This window comes from Eptatretus burgeri, chromosome 14 (assembly GCF_056783735.1).
Source record: "Eptatretus burgeri isolate ZD-2024b chromosome 14, Ebu_testis_v1, whole genome shotgun sequence".
NCBI lineage: Eukaryota > Metazoa > Chordata > Myxini > Myxiniformes > Myxinidae > Eptatretus > Eptatretus burgeri.
Window position 1 is genome coordinate 64,144,652 of NC_140974.1, and position 22,380 is coordinate 64,167,031.

Here is a 22,380-nt window from a genome sequence, read left to right on the forward strand (position 1 = left end):
CTGAAGAGCTATGGCAGGTGAGAGAGGTACCCACACCCAGCCAACTGGCCCGATGGCAATTGAAGTCACCACATATGAGGAAGAGAGAGTTAGGATGAGAGGATAGAAGTTGGTTCATGTTTTTGGAGAGCATGATGTAAATGGAGTCATTATTGTTTGGTAGACGGTACAACACACATATAAACATGAGGTGGGAGTCGAGGGGAAGCCATAGCCAGAGGTATTCGTGGGGGTGTGGGGGAGTGAGGGCAGTGCATGGCGAGTGAGGAATAGAGTCTTTGATGAAGAGAGAAACTCCTCCGCCAGGACACCAGGACGAGCCCCATTGACATAAACAATGCATTGCCTGTCTTTTGTCTTCTCTTCCCATTTCTGTACATCAATGGCAGTGGCTCTGAGATGTCACTTTATACAGTCCAAGTAACGCAACCTTGGTCACTCAAGTGTTTCCCCTTGGAAAGCTCACGATATAACACAGCCTTTGGCAGCCGGTCATCCCCCATTCTAACCTCATGACCGGTCCAGGTGAGCTGCTGCTTCAGCAGATTTGGATGAAATTTGATGTATCAGTCGGGTAGGTGACAAGAACAAGCTAATTCGATTTTGGTTCAGGTCTGAATCAAGATCCAGCCTATCAGTGGGATACAAAAAGTAAACTGTTCAGTCTGGTGGAGGTATGCGCTCTATGGAGTGCCGTTCTAGTTGGAGATAGTGCTGCCGAGATATACAAAGCATTCAACGATCTTAAGTATTATGCCATTCAGCAAAAGGGTCGGCTCAATGTACGGCATTCCAGGGGCCGGTTGGTGAAGGAGCTTGGCTTTTCAGATATTAATGGAGAGTCTAAATGCCGCAGATGCACCGGCAAACTTGTCAAAAATCTTCATCAGCTCACATATGGAATGCAAAACGAAGCCAATATCTTCATCCGAGAGCAAGTCTCGTGCGCACATCTGACCAACCATTGTCTTCACTTTGATATGTTGAAAAGGTTGCCATCAGTATGCATTGTTAGATAGACACCTTCTGTAACATCCCGATTGGCAACATCCAGCACAGTGGGTTAGGGTTAGGGTTAGGGTTAGCTTGGTTAGGCTAGGTTAGGCTAACAGCTTGGTTAGGCTAACAACATCCAGCACAGTGGGAGGTGACAACGTCAACATAGGCTTCATTTTTTAAATTGAGAATTGGGCCAACAACAATATATATTGTGGCGGGCCGGCGGGGTCGGGTGAGAAGACCACTAGGTGGGGGAAAGCTACGTCGATTCCCACCAGACTCCCTGGAATTGTTGGCCGTCGCTCACGGATAATTCCGTGACGCGGCGGGTTGCTTAACCGACCGTGGACGCCAATAACTCAGCCGCGTGACCTAGGGTCCTCCCGCCTATGGGTTGTTGGGTTACATAATTAACCACGCGGTTTAACCACCGGGGAACAACGCCCTCGGTATGCCTTGTCCGAACTGGATCACTCTACCGGATCGGATGCAGCCGAGCAGCACTGCCAGGGACACACCGGCTAAAAGGAACGGACCGTTGGGAATAAAGACCCGGCTAAACTTGGATTTGGACCACGCTGGACCAATGGGGGAAAAGACAAAGGTGAGCTGGGAACATTCCTAATGACAATTATTCATTAACAGCAAGCAAGGAAAAGCATGTGGCACAACAAAGGTTTATTGGGTATGTAACGCAGGGAAAGAGAGGGGTGTGGGGGGTGCGACAATAATACAAGCAACTTACTAAAGCAGACACAGTGCAGACTTGATGCGAGATTAATAAGAGTAACAACAATAAGGATCTTCTACAGGCTTACTTAACAGACAGGTGCCAGCACACTCAGACACACACACAGAAAAATAAACCTCAATGAAAAGGGACTTTAGCAGCCAGGGAGGGGAGTTGAGGTTATAGTTTTCGGTACCTGGGCGTTTCAGGGGAGGGATGCTCCGTGGTGTGGTACCCGACAAGAGTCGCATTGTTCTGGCCACAGCTACACGTATGGAGATCGTATTCCGAAGGCGGAGCTTGAGTGGAGAAGGGCGGGGTCCATAGGGAGAGGGTGGAGCAGTAGGCGGGACCAGGCAGGAGGCGGTTCGTCGAGGCGAGACGTGGGCGGAATCAAGAAGCAGGAACATTCCAAGTGAAAAATACCCACACTAAAAACACTTCTCAACACCCTCACGGAGGACTTCTCTGTGTTTTATAGAGCCCGGAGCTCGGGGGAGGGGCCATGCCGAATCCGACGTCATCGCCTGAGTCGGCGTTCTGACTGGCACCGACCCCTCACATGGTCTGCCTTACTGGGCCGGGTTTCGGGCAGATGCCGGTCCAGCCCACCCACCTGGCTGCGAAAGCGTACGTGACTCGCCGCACATGTCTGGTTTCGGGTAGACGGTGGAAGCTCAAAGCGCTAGTCCAGCCCAAAGCGCACGTTGCGGATTTTGCCTCAGAAAATAAAAAGAGTGGGGATGAAATAAAAAGGGAAAATGATTTAATAACCTAACTATGAGACCATCGCAACGCACTCCCTTGTCTTCCCACTAAACAAAAGGAAGGGGGTCTATCTACACATATATTAATGGCATAACTGTCTCGGGACACTTATATGTTGTATGCATGCGGTTCCGAGAACCGCAACAATATATATATATATATATATATATATATATATATATATATATATATATATATATATATATATATATATATATATATATATATATATATATATATACACACACACAAGAAAAAAGACATTTGAAAAAAGGAAAAACAGAGGGATGAAATCTCTAAAAAATAACCAAACAAGGCAGGAATAGAACCACATTATTACACCACAATCCTCTTATGGATTACCATCATGACATATTTTGACATTTTACTTTTGTTGTGGGATTGTGATGGAACAACGTCAAAAGTTATTGTGATGCTAAACCAGAAGAGGATTGTTGTGTTCTATTGTGGAATCATAATGTTGTGTCATTCTTCATTGTTGTTGTTCTTCTTCTTCATCCATCACAATGGGCGGCCATTTTTTTCTTGGATCAAACCTCTCTGGAGTACTACCATACGCCATGGTATATATATATATATATATATATATATATATATATATATATATATATATATATATATATATATATATATATATATATATATATATATATATATTTCCATAAATATAAATATATAAATATATATAAATATATATATATATATATATATATATATATATATATATATATATATATATATATATATATATATATATATATGTAAGTAAGCCCTGCAGCCCCACTGAAGGGCCTCTTTCATTGTTTTTTGTTGATATTTTAAACTCGACAGATATTACCGAGTGATGAGTGTGAAGTTGGAAATTGAAGGGGTGATGATGAATGTCATCAGTGCATATGCCCCACATATGGGGTGTGAGATGGAGTATAAAGAATATTTCTGGAGTGAGTTAGATGAAGTGGTGGAGAGTGTATCCAAGGATGAAAGAGTGGTGATTGGAGCAGATTTCAATGGACATGTTGGGGAAGGGAATAAAGAGGATGAGAAGGTGATGGGGAGGTACGGTCTCAACAAGAGAAATGTGGAAGGGCAAATGGTGGTAGAGTTTGCAAAAAGAATGGAAATGGCAGTGGTAAATACGTATTTCAAGAAGAAGGAGGAACACAGGGTGACATACAAGAGTGGAGGAAAGTGCACACAGGTGGATTACATCTTAAGTAGGAGATGCAACCTGAAAGAGATTAGTGACTGTAAGGTTGTGGCAGGGGAGAGTGTAGCTCGACAGCATCGATTGGTGGTCTGTAGGATGACTTTAGAGGTGAGGTTGAGGAAGAGAGTGAGGGCTGAACCAAGGACCAGATGGTGGAAGCTGAAGGAGGAAGACTGTTGCGTGAAATTTAGGGAGGAGGTGAGACAGGCGTTGGATGGTGGTAATATAAAGATGGGTGGGATGATTGGGCAACGACAGCAGAAGTTGTGAGGGAGATAGCTAGGAAGGTACTTGGTGTGACATCTGGACAGAGGAAGGAAGATAAGGAGACTTGGTGGTGGAATGAGGAAGTGCAGGAAAGTATAAGGAAGAAGGGGGTTGGCGAAAAAGAAGTGGGATAATCAGAGAGATGAAGAAAGTAGGCAGGAGTACAAGGAGTGGCGTCGAAAGGCAAAAAGAGAGGTGGCAAAGGCCAAGGAAAAGGCATATGACGAGCTGTATGAGAAGTTGGATACAAAGGAAGGGGAAAAGGATTTATACCGATTGACAAGACAGAGGGACCGAGCTGGGAAGGATGTGCTGCAGGTTAGGGTGATAAAGGACGCAAATGGGAATGTGCTGACGAGCGAGGAGAGTGTGTTGAGAAGGTGGATGGAGTACTTTGAGGAGCTGATGAATGAAGAAAATGAGAGAGAGAGAAGGTTGGAAGAGGTGGAGATAGTGAATCTGGAAGTAGGGTGGATCAGTAAGGATGAAGTGAGGACTGCGATGAAGAAGATGAAAAGTGGAAAGGCGGTTGGCCCAGATGGTATACCAGTAGAGGCATGGAAGTGCTTAGGAGAGATGGCAGTGGGGTTGTTAACCAGATTGTTTAATAAAGTCTTGGAAAGTGAGAGGATGCCGGAGGAGTGGAGATTAAGTGTACTGGTTCAGATTTTCAAGAATAAGGGTGATGTGCAGAGCTGTGGAAATTACAGAGGGATAAAGTTGTTAAGCCACACCATGAAGTTGTGGGAAAGAGTAGTGGAAGCTCGGTTGAGAGGAGAGGTGACAATCTGTGAGCAGCAATATGGGTTTATGCCAGGAAAGAGCACCACTGATGCGATGTTTGCTTTGAGAATGTTGATGGAGAAGTATAGGGAAGGCCAGAAAGAGTTACATTGTGTGTTTGTGGATTTAGAGAAAGCTTATGATAGGGTGCCAAGAGAGGAATTGTGGTATTGTATGAGGAAGTCGGGAGTGGTGGAGAAGTATGTGAGGATCGTGCAGGATATGTATGAGGACAGTGTGACAGCGGTGAGGTGTGCGGTAGGAATGATGGACCGGTTTAAGGTTAAAGTGGGATTGCACCAAGGATCGACTCTGAGCCCTTTCCTGTTTGCAATGGTGATGGACAGGTTGACGGACGAGATCAGACTGGAGTCTCCATGGACTATGATGTTCGCGGATGACATCATGATCTGCAGGGAGAGTAGGGAGCAGGCTGAAGCGAGCCTTGAGAGGTGGAGGTACGCACTGGAGAGAAGGGGAATGATAGTCAGTATGAGTAAGACGGAGTACATGTGCGTAAATGAGAGGGAGGGTGGTGGTATGGTGCGGTTGCAAGGAGTTGAGGTGGGGAAGGTGGATTGATTTAAATACTTGGGATCAACTGTCCAAAGTAACGGAGAGTGTGGGAGAGAAGTGAAAAAGAGAGTGCAGGCAGGATGGAGTGGGTGGAGAAGAGTTGCAGGAGTGATTTGTGACAGAAGGGTAGCTGCAAGAGTGAAGGGGAAAGTATATAAGACGGTAGTGAGACCAGCTATGTTGTATGGTTTGGAGGCGGTGGCATTAACAAAAAGACAGGAAGCGGAGCTGGAGGTGGCAGAGTTAAAGATGCTGCGATTCTCGTTGGGAGTGACGAGGATGGATAGGATAAGAAATGAGTATATTAGAGGGACAGCGCAGGTAGGACGGTTTGGAGACAAAGTGAGAGAGGCGAGATTGAGATGGTTTGGACATGTGCACAGGAGGGAAACGGAGTATATCGGGAGAAGGATGTTGAAGATGGAGCCGCCAGGCAGGAGGAGAAGAGGAAGGCCAAAGAAGAGGTTCATGGATGCGGTGAGGGCGGACATGCGGGTGGTTGGAGTGTCAATGGAAGATGTTGAGGATAGAGCGAAATGGAGACGGTTGATCCGCTGTGGCAACCCCTAACGGGAGCAAGCCGAAAGAGGAAGAAGAAGATATATAAATAAGAACAGAGTTCAATTTGTTCGACCACTTTATTAGCGTGGAACGACAATAATCAAACAAGTATTGAACAGGTTGAAACACCCACAACATCCCTGGCTCCGGGTCAGGCTGCGCATGCGCACTGGCACAGGGGACCGTCGATATGTAGAAGTACCGTAAAGTACAATGTTCTCTATCTCCCTTCGAGTCTTTATTATGTTAATAAATAAAGGCTGAGAAAATATTAAGTTTAATGAATGAACAAAAGTTGATATCGCCCATCGTGTGACTATTCCATGGAGTAGTCCTTGTGCCAGGCAGGCACGCTGGTCGCTCTGGTGGATCGGCGTTGACCTATTGCTGGTGCTGGTGGTGTCACATCGGGCCCCAGTGGGGATGGGGCTCTCGGGGTTTCAGGGGCCGATGGTGGCGTCTGAAGGATCGCGCGCCTCGGTGTGCCTCGTCCTGGTGCTGCTGGCGTGTCTGAAACGGGTGTCGTCTTGCGCCGGGGTGTGCATACTGACGTCAGTGCCGGCGTGGGCCCCGTTGGCGTCGCAGATGTCACGGGTTCGCTGTCGAGGTCAGGCAGTTGCGGTGTTACAACGGGTACAGGTACAGTGATGCGGGTTGCTAGATCATCATAGATAGACCGGGGTGGCAGCTGGTCATTGCGAACTGGGCTAAACTTGCGCAGGAATTTCCTGTTCCGAAGTGTGACTCTGCCCGAGCCATCGATCTTGATCACGTATTGGTCGTGTTGGCGTACCTCCACGATACTGCCTGTCTTGTCCCATTTTTTGGGTGGAATCCTGTCTGGTTCTGTACGCGGACTAGGTCCCCTACAGCAAGTGGCGGAAGGCGTTTGGTGTGTTCTGCCCAGGTGTCGGCTGTGCGGATATGACGTTTGCGGAGGGCCTCCTCCCTCGCTTTCAGGGTCTCATGCCAAGTGTCGTGCGGTCTGTACTTCCCGGGGATAATTGGGATGAAATCGCGTATCGGGCGGCCGAAGACACACATTGCCGGGGAGATCTTCGTGTCAGGGTCAGGCGTGTTACGATATTGTAGTATCGCTCTCTGCACAGCGTCAGTGTCAAGTTCTCCCTGCGGGCTGGTGTTGTCCGTGATAAGTCGTTTCATTGTCTTAACTCCAATCTCCGCGCGACAGTTGCTGTGAGGGAAGGCCACCGATGACAAGCGGTGGTGTACACCCCATCTGTGCAGGAATGACCTGGTCTCAGTGGAGGTGAACTCCGGTCCCCCATCCGACGCGAGCTCTTCTGGCGTCCCTTACGTCACGAAGGCGCGACGTAAGTGGTTTATGAGTCCGGCGGCGCCACCCGTCGACTTTGAGATGATCGGCCAGTTCGAGTATCTGTCCACCGTCACAAGGTAGTGTGCACCCCTGTGTACAAAGAAGTCCGAGCACACTGCCTGAAAGGGGTAAACGACCGGAATAGGTGGAGTTGGTGGCGCTCCAGGCTGTGATGGTACCATCCGGTGGCAGTGTTCGCAGTTTTTCCGAGTGGCGCTGATGTCGGCCGACATGCCTGGCCAGAATACAGAGGATTCTGCGCGGGCGGTCATCATTGATACGCCCTGGTGGGCAGCGTGTAGGGCGCTCAGCACATCGCCGCGGAGTGAGGGTGGTATGACTACTCGGTCCTTGTATAGGATCACTCCATCTGTCGATGTAATGTTCTCGCGGTACTGGTGATAGTCGCGAATTGTCTCTGGCATCTCGATTTTTGAGTCGGGGATGCCGTTCATTGTCATTCCCTCCAATATGTGCATATCGCCATCGCTGCTGGTGGCTTCCCTGACGCGATCCCATGTTACTGATCGCAATGATTCGAGGCCCGCGGCACACCATGCCAGGTTGTCCTCCTCGACGTCGTCGTCATACTCCGGCTCAGTTTGGCGTAGGAGGGACAGGACGTCGGTGTGCGTGCTCGGTTGGAGGTGGGTTGCTATGGTGGCATTGTCATCTGGAAGGTTCATGAGTGGAGGTCGCGTGGTGCCAACCGGCCTGCGCGACATGGCATCTGCCGCCTTGTTCTTCATGCCCGGGATATGTATGATGCGGAAGCGATAACGCAGGGTCTTCTCCTTGAGATTCCTGAGGCGGGGGTTGGGTATGTCGTCAAGTGCTCTGTCCGAAAGGAGTTTCAGCAGTGGTTTGTGGTCTACCGCAACGATCAGGTTCTCGCAGCCCAGTACGAAGTAGCGCGCCTTGTCCAAGGCGTCCGCGACTGCGAGAGCCTCGCCCTCTATGGGCGCGTATCTGGATTCTGCCGCGTGCGTAAATCTGCTGCCGACCAGGGTTATTTTCCATCCATCAGTGCAGCAGAATGGTCTAACTGGCACGCATCGGCAGTGCTTTTGAAGCAACCAGAATCCGATTCCCTCCTTCGACCAGTCCGTGGCGATGCATGTTGGCTTAATTTTGTCAAATATGCGGACACCGTGTTCGATTTCTTGTACGATCACGTCTTTCGATTCGCGGAATATGTCCTCTAACTCCATGGACCACTGGAAGCGTTCTCCACTTTTCAGGAGCTTCCGGAATGGCTGCATTCGTTCAGCCATACTAAAGGCGTATGCCACTTGGTTGACAAGCCCGAACCACGATCTGACGTCGGTGATGTTACGCGGTTGTGGGAAATCGTGGATCACTTCCAGGTAGCGGCTGCACGGTCGCACGTCGGTCATGGTGATGGTGAAGCCCGCGAAGTCCACCGTGGGTGCGCTGAAGACAAACTTCTCCGGGTTGAGGATGATTCCATTCCCGCCACATATATCCAGCCATTGGACCGCCTGGAAGTAGCTCCCCTCAATCGTGTCTGACCATAGTAGCGTGTCATCTACGCACTTGGTCTTGTTACCAATGTCCGCGACGATCTCATCGTATCGTCATGAGTAACCGTCCCCCGATGCCATATACCCTTGTGGGGCAGATAGGTACCGGTAGCGCCCCCATGGAGTGATGAAGGTCGTCTTGTGGCGGTCGTCCTCGTGTAGGCAGACGCTATGGTAACCGTTCCATGCGTCGAATACTGTCTTGCGCTTCCCGTTAGGTACGCGTCTCGCCTGGTGGAACGGGGATTGGGTGTGGTGGGTCTCGTGGAACGCATGCTTGTTCAAGGCCTGAAAGTCGACGGTGCGTCGCGGCTTGCCATTCTTTTTCGCGCAAATTACCATGCGGTGACACCATGTCACCGGCGTACCGACGGGTACTTCCTCCAACACGCCGAGCCGAACGTCCTGGTCGAGGCCTGCTTTTACCTCATCTTGCCAATGTATGGCCACAGAGATGGGAGTGTGATGGGCAACCGGTGTCGCGTTCTCACTGAGCATAAGACGTAGTGGCGGGCCGGTCATTCTTGGTAGTGGCTGGTGTGGGCACGTGTTGAATGTGCTCTGAGCATACATCCTGAGTAAATGTGACTGTAGTGCCTCTCTGTTGGCCTCGGTCGCTGGCATGGGGAGTGCGGTCGGCTTGGTCGGCGGCTCCGCGCGTCGCGGGCAGTCGCACAATTCCGAGGTCATCAGATTCACCTCTCCGAGTGTCGGGAATCTGTCCGAGATCATTCCCAGGTCCATGCAGGCTGCACGGGAGAGGAATATGCGGTCTGAAGAGTCCGTCACGTACGCGATTTGGCGCGTCTCCAACCGCCGAGCGTCGTCACTGTTACCGGCGAATCTGACTACCACGGCTCCGAGGATACGAATTACTTTGTTGTTTGCGGCCTTCATGGTCATGGATACAGGTATGAGGTCCTCAGTACTCAGGCCCATTTGTTGGACGACTTTAATGCCGATCAGGCAGCTCTGGCACCCTGTGTCTGCCATAGCGGGTAGGGTTACCGCGCGGGTGTGTTTCAGGAGGTTAAAACCCAGCGCTTTGTAATCCTTGCGCTTGTTGGTGAGAGTGAGGTTGACGTATGGCTGCGGGTCGGATACACGTTTCATCCACTTATCGCACATATCATCGTACAGGTGGTGAGCGAGGGGAAGCGCGCGCATTGCGTCCTCTGTGCTGGCCATGGTGACCGTGCATAGCTCGACGAAGGCTGCCGTCTGCTCGTCGTACATCCCGTCGGTCTCCTTAGATGGGGGTCTTGCCGATCGGCCGCCCAGGCACGCCTTGTCGAGGTGATTCTGGCGGTCACACTTCCGGCACTTTTTACCGTATCCGGGGCACTCGGCGCATCTGGCGCGCCATTGAGGCGTTTTGCCGTGGCCCACCTCGCCGCAGTAGATGCATACTCCTTCGGGCTTGGCCTTCCGTTTTTCCGGCCTGGCTCCTACTCTGGCGCGGACGTCCTGTCGCTTTCCCCGCCGATACGAACTACTGATCGCGTCCGTGCTCTGAGTGTCAAGCAGGCGCGATGCCGAGCGTTTTCCAGACTCTTTGGCCTCGATATACTCTATCATGTCCTTTAATGGCATGTCCTGGTTCTTCTCACCGAGTAGGTCAAGTTGTATTGCTTGGTCCGCGATGCCACGGGCAACCACGTTGCGCAATATCTCTTCCATGAAGTCGTTGACCTGATCGCACCCCGCCTTGGTGCACTTCATTTCATACTTGCACGTGTCTGCCTGCCCCTTGATGCGGGCGTGGAACGACCGGACGGGCTCCTCGTGTCCCTGCCGCATGTTAGACAGGGCCACTCGAGCTACCATCGTGTTCTCCGTCCGGACGGCGAGCGCCTTCATGGCGGCGAGGACGTCTTCTTCATCGCTGCCCACGAGGCTCCTACCCGCCGCGCGAGTGAGGTCCTTTCTCAGCTCCTCCTCACAGCACTCCAGTAGCTGCGCGACTATGTCGGGTCCGACAAGCGTAGTACCTGTTTTGTATTCGCCCCAGCGGGTTATGAAGTACGACCAGGCCTCGCCCGTTCCGGCCAGTGCTATGGAGGGACGCTTGAGTTTCTCCATCTTGGCATTCGAGCTCGCCGCCCTGGGGGCGGCGACGTGCACAGTGGCGTGTATACTCAACATGGCCGCCACCACTGCCGCCTCTGCGTGTGTAGCCATATAGTCACAACCCTCGATCGGGCACTCTGCTTCCACCGGCGCCATAGGAACAGTTATTTCTGGAGTAAACGTTCTATTTTCGGGGATGCACACGTGTGTACAGTGTCCTGGGGGCGAAGATTGGGTACAGAACCCGAGAAATCCAAACTCACTGTCGACGTTCTCGTGGTCCGTTTTCACCCAGTCGTGTCCTCCTCAGCACCGACGATCCTGACTTGACTGCATCAAGTTGTTTGATTATAAATAAGAACAGAGTTCAATTTGTTCGACCACTTTATTAGCGTGGAACGACAATAATCAAACAAGTATTGAACAGGTTGAAACACCCACAACATCCCTGGCTCCGGCGAAGGCTGCGCATGCGCACTGGCACAGGGGACCGTCGATATGTAGAAGTACCGTAAAGTACAATGTTCTCTAATATATATATATATAGATATAGATATAGATATAGATATAAATATAGATATATATATATATATATATATATATATATATATATATATATATATATATATATATATATATATATATATATATATATAGATATAGATATAGATATAGATATAGATATATAGATATAGATATAGATATATATATATATATATATATATATATATATATATATATATATATATATATATTGTTGCAGTGCCGAGTACCGAGACACCAGGTTGTCATTCAGGGGGATTAATCCCCGGTTGTCCTCGGTGGAGCCGGACCTGGGGCCACCGCTCACAATTAACGTTGTGGTACGGTGGGTTGTTTTAAAACCACGAACACCACCCAGTCAACCACGAGTCCCAGTGTCCACCGTTTAATTATATTCCATTTAACTGGAGGTCACGTGGTTACCTGAGTGGGGAGAGTGCCCTCGGCAAAGCACCAATATTATCTGATTAGATTTTAATTAGGGCGGCCGAACGTTTTAACCGCTGGTGTGTGCCGACGATTTTTTGGTTAAATCTGTGGTAATTACCTCCCAGTCTATCTCGGTTCGAACAATGCTAGACCAATGTAAGGAAAGGACAAACACGGACAGGTTGGAAATCGACAAATATAATTTATTAATAATAAAATAATTAAATAAAAAGAACTTTTTATTTGCTGAGGTAAATAAGGAATTTAAAAGCAAAATCAATCAAAATGCCAGGAAACAGACAGAGAGCAGATGCTTAACGGGGGTTGAATTACTTACAGCTAAACACAGACAAAGGGTACCCGACGGATCATTCAGGGGGAGGAGAGGGGGAGAAAATCGTCTCGCTCACCAGAAAATCGTCTGTGAAGCAAAAACGTTCTGAAATGCGTGCGTGCGTGTCACGTCTGTCGTCAGCACCCAGCTTTGCCGTACAGCCTCTCGCAGGGCAACCTTGAACGCCAGTCCACACGCTCGCTTGCCGAAGCTCTGGGCAGGACGAACCGTCTCGCTGTTGGCGCTGGTCAGACACCCACACGCGCGCTTCCTTCTCTTCTTTTGCACGTCTCCACCCGCTTCTTGCTCGCTTCTCTCTCGTACCTCTTTCGTTCACGCTTTTTTATTATCTCTGAACATATCTCTTTCTCTTCAGAATGTATCGCTTTCGCTTTTTCCCCACTCTCAAAACGTATCTCCTCACAGAATGTTTCTCTCGCTTCAGAACGTCCCTCTTTTGCCTTTTCCTCTCCGAACGTCTCGCCTCACAGAACGTCTTTTTATATCTTTGGGGCGTCTCTACGGGGTGCCGTCTGCCCAAAGCTCACCCCACCCCACTGGGGCACGGTTACCATGACGACCCGTGCGCTCTCAAAAAAGGTGGGCGTCGGAGCTCGTGAAAGAAATGTGTGTGAACGTGTCTGTCATAAAGAAAAAAAGCTTCCCATAAGAGAGGGGATCTATCCTTTACCCTTCTCAACGCATCACGTTTAAGATCCCATTAGACATGGGGATGAAGCTAATCTGAACATGCATTTCAGGAAATAACTGTCTGAGGACCTGGATGTGTGGATGCATTCATCAGACCGGATTATAAAATCCGTAACAATATATATATATATATATATATATATATATATATATATATATATATATATATATATATATATATATATATTGTTGTGGGCCGGGTTATGGTGGCAAGAATGACCACTAGGTGGGGGAAGTTACGTCGTCTCCCACCAGAATCCCGGAATTGTAGGCCATCGCTCACGGATAATTCCGTGACGCGGCGGGTCGCTTAACCGACCGTGCATGCCAATACCTCCACCGCGTGGCGTAGGGTCTTTTTGTCTAGAATCAATTTACCTAATTAACCACGCGGTTTCGACTACCGGGGAACCACGCCCTCGATGTGCCTTTCCCGATCCGGATCACTCAACCAACTATTAACTCTACAAACCACCAACTCTACCAACTACCTTTCCAGATAGGATGCAGTCGAGTGGAACCACCAAGGACGCACCGGCTAGAATGAACAGATTATCGGGGATAAAGACCCGGCTAAACTCAGATTCGAACCATGCTGGACCAATGAAGGAAAAGACAAAAATGAACTGGGAACATTTCTACAATAATTTATTTACAATCAATTTACAAAAGAAGGACACAGAGCAGACTTACGCGGGAATAAAACAGGCAAGATTTACAATGATCAAATAAAACACTTATGCAATTCGACTTAAAGATGGCACCACACACTCAGACGCACACTCAGACGAAAGTAAACCCAGATGTATGGCAAAGGACCCCCCGCAGCCAGAGAGGGAGGTGAGCGGAGGTCGCAGTTCTTTCGGGTACCTGAATGTTGGAGGGAAGGGATGCTCCGTGGTGCAGCACCTGTCAATGGTCGTGCGGCTCGGTCCACGGCTGCACCCGTGGAGACCGTGTCTGCGAAGGAGCCTGGGTTGAGTAGAGCAGAGTCCGAGGCGGGGATCAGGGCTGCAGACAGGACCCAACGAGAGACCCGGTCAAGGTCGGGTCGAGGTCTTCCAAGCTCTCTCACACTCAAAATGAATGACCCCCAAAGAGTGCAACCACTCCACGACCTTCCTCCTTTCTTTCGCTACCAGTCGACGAACTGTCTCACTCCAACGCTCCTCGCTCTCAGGGTTGCTTCGTAATTTATAGATCTCCCTCAGCGGGGAGGGGCCTTGGTGAAGCTGACGTCACTGTTCGCCCTGATTGGACGGGGCTTCCATGGGTCCGCCCTTTCTGGTCGAGATTTCGGCCATGCCGGGAAGCTCGCCCACTCCACGCGTGTCTGGATTCGCCAAAAAGGTACTGCACAAAGATTTTGCCTCCGAAAGCGAGAAGAAGGTACTGTGGTTCAAAATAAAAGGGGACAAATGATTTATAAACCTAACTAAAACCCATCGCAATGCACCCCAGTGTCTTCCCACTACACACAAGGTAGGGATCTATCTACACATATACTTAACGGAATAACTAACTTCGGGACAACTGTATGTTCGTATGCATACGGTTCCCAGAACCGTAACACAATGTAAATATGTAATGATATCTCAAAAAGTTGTAGATTTTATTTATTCATATGCAGCCTGCGGCTGCATCATTTTCTCGGGGTGCAGCTGTGCCACTGATGCAGTGCCCCCTATTACGAGTAAACTGGTATTCATTTCACCAACCTCAAAAGGATGACAGGCTGAGTCAACCCACCTCGTGTTCGTTCAATATAAAAATGGGTTTGAACTCAAGACCCTAAGACATTAAGCTAGCCAGGCCAACTACCTAGTAAGCTACCTAGTAGTAGCTACCATTAAGCTACCTAGTAAGCCAACACCAGGCTCAAGTTGTGGACGAGTCGTGACAGAACTCGGTAGATGAGTTGTTTCGGTGACAAGAACAAGCCGATTCGATTTTGGTTCAGATCCAACATATCAATGGGATACAAAAACGTAAACTGTTCAGCCTGGTGGAGGTATACACTCTACCGAGTGCTGTTCTAGTTACCTTTGCCACCGAAGGTGGAGGTGATGTTTTCATCGCTGTATGTCCGTTTGTTTGTTTGTTTGTTTGTGTGTAGGGTATCTTTTAAAGTTGTGGACGGATCCGAATGAAACTTGGTGGACACGTTGGGTGTGTTGTAAGGATGAATTGATTCGATTTCGGTGAAGATCCGAATCCGGATCCGGATACGATAATTATTTAATATATAAAGTGATTCTTCACCATTGAGAGATCGGGCCAAAAACGATATAGTACTGTATAGCATGATATTTCAAATTTGTCGTTCTCGTGGATCAGGCATTACGTGGCGGAGGTATGTGCTCTACCGAGTGCCCTTCTCGTTTTACTGGATTTGTTCTGGGCAGGGGTGGGGGTTGGCCCCTACTCGGGCTTCGCCCTGGACCTGACCGGGCCCTGCGGCACCAGACCCCGTTTACGAAATACTCTCACTCCTTCAAGCAGGTTTGGGTTGACAGCTGTATGTTGCTATCGCTCGCTTAACCAGCCATTCCTTATCAATCGTTTCGTCGGGGTGCTTGCTTGAGTGCTTAAGCCGCTTGGCGAGCGATCTGTAAGCTGCTTGGTAATGGAACACACCCCCCTGATGTGTATATGCCCCTTTACCATTCGTTACTGCGTACGTATAAACTTGTTCAGATCAGCGGTTAAAACAAAACGTCAGAAGTAAAAAGAAGATGAGGAAAATGTGAAAACGTCATTTCCGCTTTTAGTGCACAACCACCAATAACAAAACGGGCATTTCAAGTCAATGTAACATTATCTATCTATAAAAGCATTAAAAGATTACACGTGATTAATTCAAAGAATCGAACGATTTTTATTTTTTTAAATCTCACAATAAAACGCGCGAAACTTGAACGGATGAATGAGTTGTTAGAGAACGAATTACGGTCCGTCGATCGCTCCTCCATCGTGACAGGATCCAGATTTTTTTTTTTTTTTTGCCTTCTTTCGTGGTTTACTTTCACTCCCAGGACACAGGTTCGTTTTAAAAAGGAATTGTGAGGAATCAATGTTTGCTTAAAAAAATAAAAAATTTTTAATTAATTAACTCGCTGCACGTTTTATTCATTTCTTTGTTGTCGCGTCGCGACGTTCTTCACGACGTTCTTTACGTTCCCCGCGCCGTGACGCCATTTGAAGCAGACTCGGTGGTCCGGTCTTTGAAGCGTCGTCCGACGTCGGTACCTGTCTCTCCAAACGTGCATATACTCTTATTTGAGCCGTTCAGCCGAGGTTCGAATCCTTGCCCGGCTATAAACTACCGCTCTGGTGTTTCAAAGTCCATGTGTGATCCGTCCTTCAGATGCACGTTAAGCCGGCCTTCCCGTGTGCAAGCATTACTTGGTGGACGTTTAAACTTTGTGGGTAGAGGTTGTTTTTTTTTAATATATAATATATATTTTTTTTTACAAACAGCGACAACGATGGCTGCAGATGGAGAATCCCAAATCCGCGAAAATTACCACCAGGATTGCGAGGCTGGAGTAAACAGGCAAATCAACCTGGACATGCACGTCTCGTACGTCTATGTTTCCATGGTGAGGATCCTGGATGACATTCAGACCCCTCCCCCACGCCCCCCCTCCCCCACGCCCCCTCCTCCCCCACGCCCCCTCCTCCCCCACGCCCCCTCCTCCCCCACGCCCCCTCCTCCCCCACGCCCCCTCTCCCACGCCCCCCTCCCCCATGTGCTCGCTCCCCTTCAATGCGAATCTCCTTTCTGCTCAACATTCCCTTCTCTTCCCAGAGTTGCTACTTCTCCCGGGATGACGTGGCCCTGGAGAACTTCTCGAGGTTTTTTCAGCATAGGAGTCACAAGGAGCGGGAGAACGCGGAGAAACTCATGAGCTACCAGAACCAGCGTGGAGGACGCGTTTACCTGCAAGACATCAAGGTACATGCCGTTGGACCTGGGGTGGGTTCCGTTAGCGAGCGGCTTGTCATCGCTTGCTAAGCAGCTTTCTTGATTCATCATGCTCAAGGAAGCACGATAACGGTACTAATCGAGAGTACGAGGAGAGAAAGAAAGCTAAAGAAATGGAGAATTAGAAAAAGCTCCCGACCAAACTTGTATATGGACCCTACCTCTGCATTTTGAGGGTTTGGGGGTGGGGGGATTTTATAATTAGGATGAAAAGTAGATGTAATGTAACGATGAAAGTGTTGTTGGAATTGCTTCTCGGGAGGAGCTCTACAATGTATTGATGTGGGCCGGGGTTCGGTGGCGATAAATGACCACAAGGTGGAGCAGTGGAGTCGTCTCCCACCGAACACCCGGAATTTAGGTCGTGACTCTCGGACAACTCCGAAAGGTCACGGGTCACTTAGAGGACCATGGTCGCCAATATTTTGACGGCGTGAGGTAGGGTCCACTTGTCTAATTCCAATTTACCTAAGTACCCACGCCGTCTAACTACCGGGGAACCCACACCCTCGGCTGACTGTCCGAACTGAGTCGCTATCACCGACTCTGATCCGGCGTCACCGAGCGGAAGTCACCAAAGCCGCGCCGGACCAAATGAACAATTTACGGCACGAATGGCCTCACTAATTCTCAATATGCACCGTGCTGGACCAATGGGAGAAAGCACAGAAAGCGAGCTGGTACATTTAACACGGGGTTTTATTTATAACAATAATCGGGGGGGGGGGAGGGGAGCACACAAAGAGCAGAGTTATCCGAATAAAGAAATGTAATGTTCAATGAACGCGGGGCACTTAGACAGTTTCTACTTACAGGACTGCGCCGCACACACCAAAAAGAACTGGACCCCGTCGGGTCTTTATTCGGTAGAGCCTGGCCGGGGTACCTTCCCGCCTCGTGCGGTCTGGTCGAGCTTGTACCGTGGCGGGACTCGAACCCGCCACCAAAAACACAGCACCAAGCGCCAGGGACCAGGGACGACGCCACTGACGCCAGCCAGCATGGAAACGGACCAGACCAGGTGCCAACAGGCAAGACGAGGCTTCCTCTCCTTCTCCTCCTCCTTTACGACGGAGCGAACCTTCCTCGACGACGGCTCGCCACCTCGTCTTATCGTTCCCCTCCCCCGCGGGTCGAGAGAAACGCTCTGAGGTACTCGCCTCCGGATTGGACGAGGGGTTGTCGGGCGACTTGGCCGCTGTTGATTGGACGAGCTCACGATGGGCGGAGGGAACCTCACCCCTGTACGTGACACGCTGCACGTGGGCGATGGATGGTGATGGTGCAAAAACGAAGGATGAAGATTTAAAGATATTAAAAAAAACCGACTATAAAAGTAGCTCGTAGTGCACACACACGGAATTCCCATTAGACAGAAGGATGGGACCCTGACTATAAAAACATACTTATCGAAATAACTGCGCGGGCTGCTGTCTGTCTGTGCAAATGGCTTCCAGATTCGTAACAGTATAAGGTAGTCATCTTGTATATTGCCAAGAAAATAGAGGAAGATTTGTAGCTGTTGTGTTTGTGTCTACAATTGGTGCCCCCAATTTTTAGCTTGTCCGGAATTTAAATTCCCGTTCAGGTATTGTAATCGGGCACAGTCAGTCCGTCTCCTATTTCGACTTCTCCGGCCAAACCGCTGGGCCGATCCGGCTGCAAGTTTGGCAGCAACGTTCCTTTCTTGACTGGTAACGGGGGATTGCAAAGCTCATTCCGGTCATATGACTGTCAGTCAAAATGGCCAACTTGGTAAAAAATTTTTTAAAAATCTTCTTCTCCCAGATCCATCAGTCATGATGCTGCCAAATTTTGGTTAAAATATTAGGCCAGGGTCAAGATAAGCTGCAGGTCCAGTGGTCCTATTTTTGTTACCCCAGGTTTTGGGGGGGGGGGGGTACTCTTTCCTGCTCTCAATTTCCGAGCTGCATCTCAGAGCTGGTTGGGACTTTTGGAATTAAATTTTGCATCAACAATGGGAATAAAAATTATGTGGGTTTGATGTAATTTTATTTGACCTTGGCCTAATTTTTCAGGTCATGACCCAATTATAGACAATTTAGCATTTTTCACCAAAACTTGCCAGGTTTGTCCAATCGGAAGGAAATTGCCCTCGAGATATCCTAGGCCGTAGAGTAAGTCAAGTTTTAAAATTTAATTTGTCATACCACTCAATGTTAAAGGTCAAGGTCAAATCTTAAAAAAAAAATGCCCTCTAGATAGCCTAGGCCGTAGAGTAAGCCATGTTGTTAAGTTTAATTTGTCATACCACTCTATGTTAAAGGTCAAATCTTAAAAAAAAAATGCCCTCCAGATAGCCTAGGCCATAGAGTAAGCCATGTTTTTAAGTTTAATTTGTCAATGTCAAATCTCCAAAAAAAATAAGTGAGCATATTTTGTCAATGTGGGATCTCAAAGACCGCTTGGCCTTCAAGATGTTCTTCCATTGAAGCTGTGCACCTGGTATTTGATTCGTGTCCTTGACCTACTTTTTTGAATTGTGACCGAATTAACCGAAAAACCAATTTTCCTTTGATTTTCATAATGTTGAGTTTTATGGATAGATTGTGGATGGGGCCACATTATTATTTATTTTATTTTTAAAATTCTTTTTAATTTATACTCTATCCCTAAATATTGAAGGTCACGGTCATGTGGTTGTCTGAAAAATAGTCATCTTTGGATCGCCATCCAAGGGAAAGCCTGGGAAGGCTTACCCTTGGTGATCGCTTTGTGATCACAGATGTCGAGCTTTATTGTGATATTGGACATGCATCATTGAAATGTATAGCAGCTGCAGTCCACACACCCCCCCTCAACCCCCCATGTGTGTGTTTAAGTTTAATGTATTTTTGTTTGTGTCTTCAGGCCCTTTTGCCCAGGTGAAGCTGCATCCTGACTGACGCAGCTTCAAGTATTCCTTTGAGTCCTTTCATTTCCTGCTTTGTCCTTCTGTGGAATGCCTGAAAGCCTTTAAGATTTGAGTAATTAAGGACACTACCGATTGTACGAAACTTGGGGCGTGTAGTTGAAATTGTTGTAAATAATTATTTCTTCTCTTTGTAAATCCCCCTCCCCCCACCCCCCAACCCCGATTATTTTTCAATACACATTTGCACATGAACTTGTTCTCCGAGCGACTCAAATTCCTTTAATCATTACACATGTCCGTAAAGGAACAATTGGGTCTGGCGAGAACGCCCAGCACAAAATGTGCCTGCGTCCTTGCAGCTACCGCTCGAGCCACTGATTGGAGTACGGACGTACGGCACAGCCAAAAGAAGTGTGCCCAGTTGTCTCCGGTGCCCCACCGCAGCAGTTAACGAGGAAAAACATAGACTCAGAAAAACTGCTGGGGATGTCAAACAGCTGGCCAGCATGACTGCTTCACACAGTTTGTCGGAAATCATACACGGCACGTGGGCCGGTCTGGCAGATTCAACAGTTTGAGCTGCATGCTTCAACAATACGAGAATGTAAGACCCGCCGCTTCGCTGACGGAAATACCAATCTTTGCTGTGATGGCTAAAATTTGGAAAGAAGAAAAAGGATTCCGTGACGTGCAGGGACAACCAGCATCGCAAGTTGGCGTTTGCAGTTTCGCCATGTGTGTGCCCATGTACCCATAATTTTTATTTTATTTATTATCGTCACAAACCTTCCCGGGAGTTCCCTGAATCCACCGTCATTGGATTCATTGAAATCCATTAATCCGTTCTCAAGTTGTAACACGACAGACAGACACTGCTCCTTTTATAATATAGATTAGCAGAGTACCCACCCTCTGGGTGGGTAAAGATTGTACATTACTTGCTGAAAAAGGTGTGGTCTGTTTTTTGCAAGAAGACTCCTTTTGATGTTTGTATGGTGTGCGTTTGAATTTGTCTTAAGAGTCTAATAGGTTAAAGGGGGTCTATGAGGGTTCTAAAGGGTAGGGTCCAAAGGGGGTTGAGAAGGAGTTTACAGGGTGAAAGTGGTTTTAAGTGTCTAAATCAAACGCATTTAGAGGATTTGGAGAGGTGGGGTTTAAATGATGTAAAAGTTTAAAGGTATATTGAGGGTCCAGTGGGGTCTAAGCAGTCTGAAGGTACTTCATGTAACTTTTTCCCCAGACAGATGGGAATGGCCTTTTATTGTATAGATTATGGGTATGCCTCTGAACATTTTGAATGCGATGAGAGCAGCAATTTTTGCTAATGTCACGGAGCACCTCTCTGAATCGCTTGCTCCGTTTGCTGAGCGGCAAAGCGAGCAGCTCGCAAAGTGATTGATATGGAATGGCTGTCTTGGCAAGCAATAGCAAGCTGCTTGCTAAAGGAGCACACCCCCTTGTATGTCATATTATTATTGGTTGCTGTGGATGATGGTTATTTATTTATTTTTTAACCACAAACTGCCTTGCTTGAGATGGTGTCCCTGAAGCTGAAACTGGCAGTGGCTGGCTCCCTATTGGTGTGTTTTAAAGTAAACCTGGTGGCTAAACTTTCAATTGTTAAAATTTTTCGTTTAAAATTTAATTCCATCTCGGATTGTTAAAGCAACCGTTGTGCCGTTGAGCATCTTTGCTTGTTATTGGGTTTTTGATGAAATGTAAGCTTGTTATTTGAGCCATCGTGCTTTTGGAGCCGAATGTGATCCGAGCGTACGGTCGTGTCCATTGCTTTGCAGAAACCAGAGAAGGACGACTGGAGTAACGGACTCGAGGCTTTGCAGTCGGCTTTGCAACTGGAGAAGAGTGTGAACAGATCATTGCTGGATCTCCATGGTGTTGCTTCTGATAAGAATGACCCTCAAGTAATTTATAAACTTCATGTCCTATTGTCCAGTGTTGTTCCTTTAAAGAGTTTTATTTTTAAGTCGAGCAAGTTTCATATCGCTCCTCCTGTAATTCCAGATGTGTGACTTCTTGGAGCGAGAGTTCCTGGATGAGCAAGTTCAAGCTATCAAGAAACTCGGAGACTTCGTGACCAATTTGAAGCGCCTTGGTGTGCCGGCCAATGGTGTCGGTGAATACCTCTTCGACAAACTCACCCTCAAAGACTAAGGGGAGGTTAAGTTGAGCCTTCCTCCAAATTGGTGTCGAGTGAGGAAATAGTCCTGACTTTCTCCTCTTTGATACATCAGTTTATGTTTACATCATAACTCATTTCCTTTCTCCGATTAGTATTCGGTTTCAGGAAGACAAAATTGTAGCTTTTTTTTTTCTTTCATTATTTTATTTTTGAGTGGTCAAAACTTGCTTCATTGTTTTGCTATCTTATGATGTACAGTGAACTTTTTTTTTTCCTGTATTTAATTATGGACACGAGTTCATAGTTACTGAGTGAATAAAGTTATTATTGTTGTTTTTCTATTGCAAAGGAATTCACTAAATATTATCCAACTCTCACCTTGGTTGGCATGTTTGGTGTTCTGGTCTGAGCTCTTGGCTCGTGGATGTCAGGATCCCAAGTTCATATGCCCTTGTGATGTATTGTGTGTGTATTTGTCTCTTGTCTCGTATT

The 22,380-nt window shown here is 47.9% G+C and overlaps 2 protein-coding genes across 7 annotated transcripts in view; one reads left to right on the plus strand and one right to left on the minus strand.

Annotated features, from left to right (window-relative positions):
* The window catches only part of LOC147013421 (rho GTPase-activating protein 1-like), a 138,282-nt gene that overhangs the window by 40,536 nt on the left and 75,366 nt on the right, over positions 1-22,380 (minus strand). The window lies entirely within an intron of this gene.
* Positions 15,804-22,223, plus strand: LOC147013422 (ferritin heavy chain B-like). 6 transcript variants are annotated; one of them, XM_085855232.1, is made up of 5 exons: positions 15,804-15,927; positions 16,366-16,487; positions 16,697-16,843; positions 21,545-21,670; positions 21,771-22,223. In XM_085855232.1, the coding sequence occupies exons 2-5, from the start codon at positions 16,374-16,376 to the stop codon at positions 21,918-21,920; spliced, it is 537 nt and encodes a 178-aa protein (XP_085711358.1). In that variant the 5' UTR covers positions 15,804-15,927; positions 16,366-16,373; the 3' UTR covers positions 21,921-22,223. The 6 variants fall into 6 exon arrangements, with proteins under 6 accessions (XP_085711358.1, XP_085711356.1, XP_085711355.1 ...); XM_085855230.1 differs by lacking the exon at positions 15,804-15,927 and adding an exon at positions 15,974-16,130; XM_085855229.1 differs by lacking the exon at positions 15,804-15,927 and adding an exon at positions 15,992-16,182.

What these genes read in the sequence shown, in the direction of transcription:
- LOC147013422 (XM_085855228.1), top strand. Translation starts at nt 16,233, where the DNA reads ATGTGTGATCCGTCCTTCAGAT. An exon ending in CGTACGTCTATGTTTCCATG is followed by an intron (nt 16,488 to 16,696) that starts GTGAGGATCCTG and finishes TTCTCTTCCCAG; the next exon opens with AGTTGCTACTTCTCCCGGGA. An exon ending in CTGATAAGAATGACCCTCAA is followed by an intron (nt 21,671 to 21,770) that starts GTAATTTATAAA and finishes CTGTAATTCCAG; the next exon opens with ATGTGTGACTTCTTGGAGCG.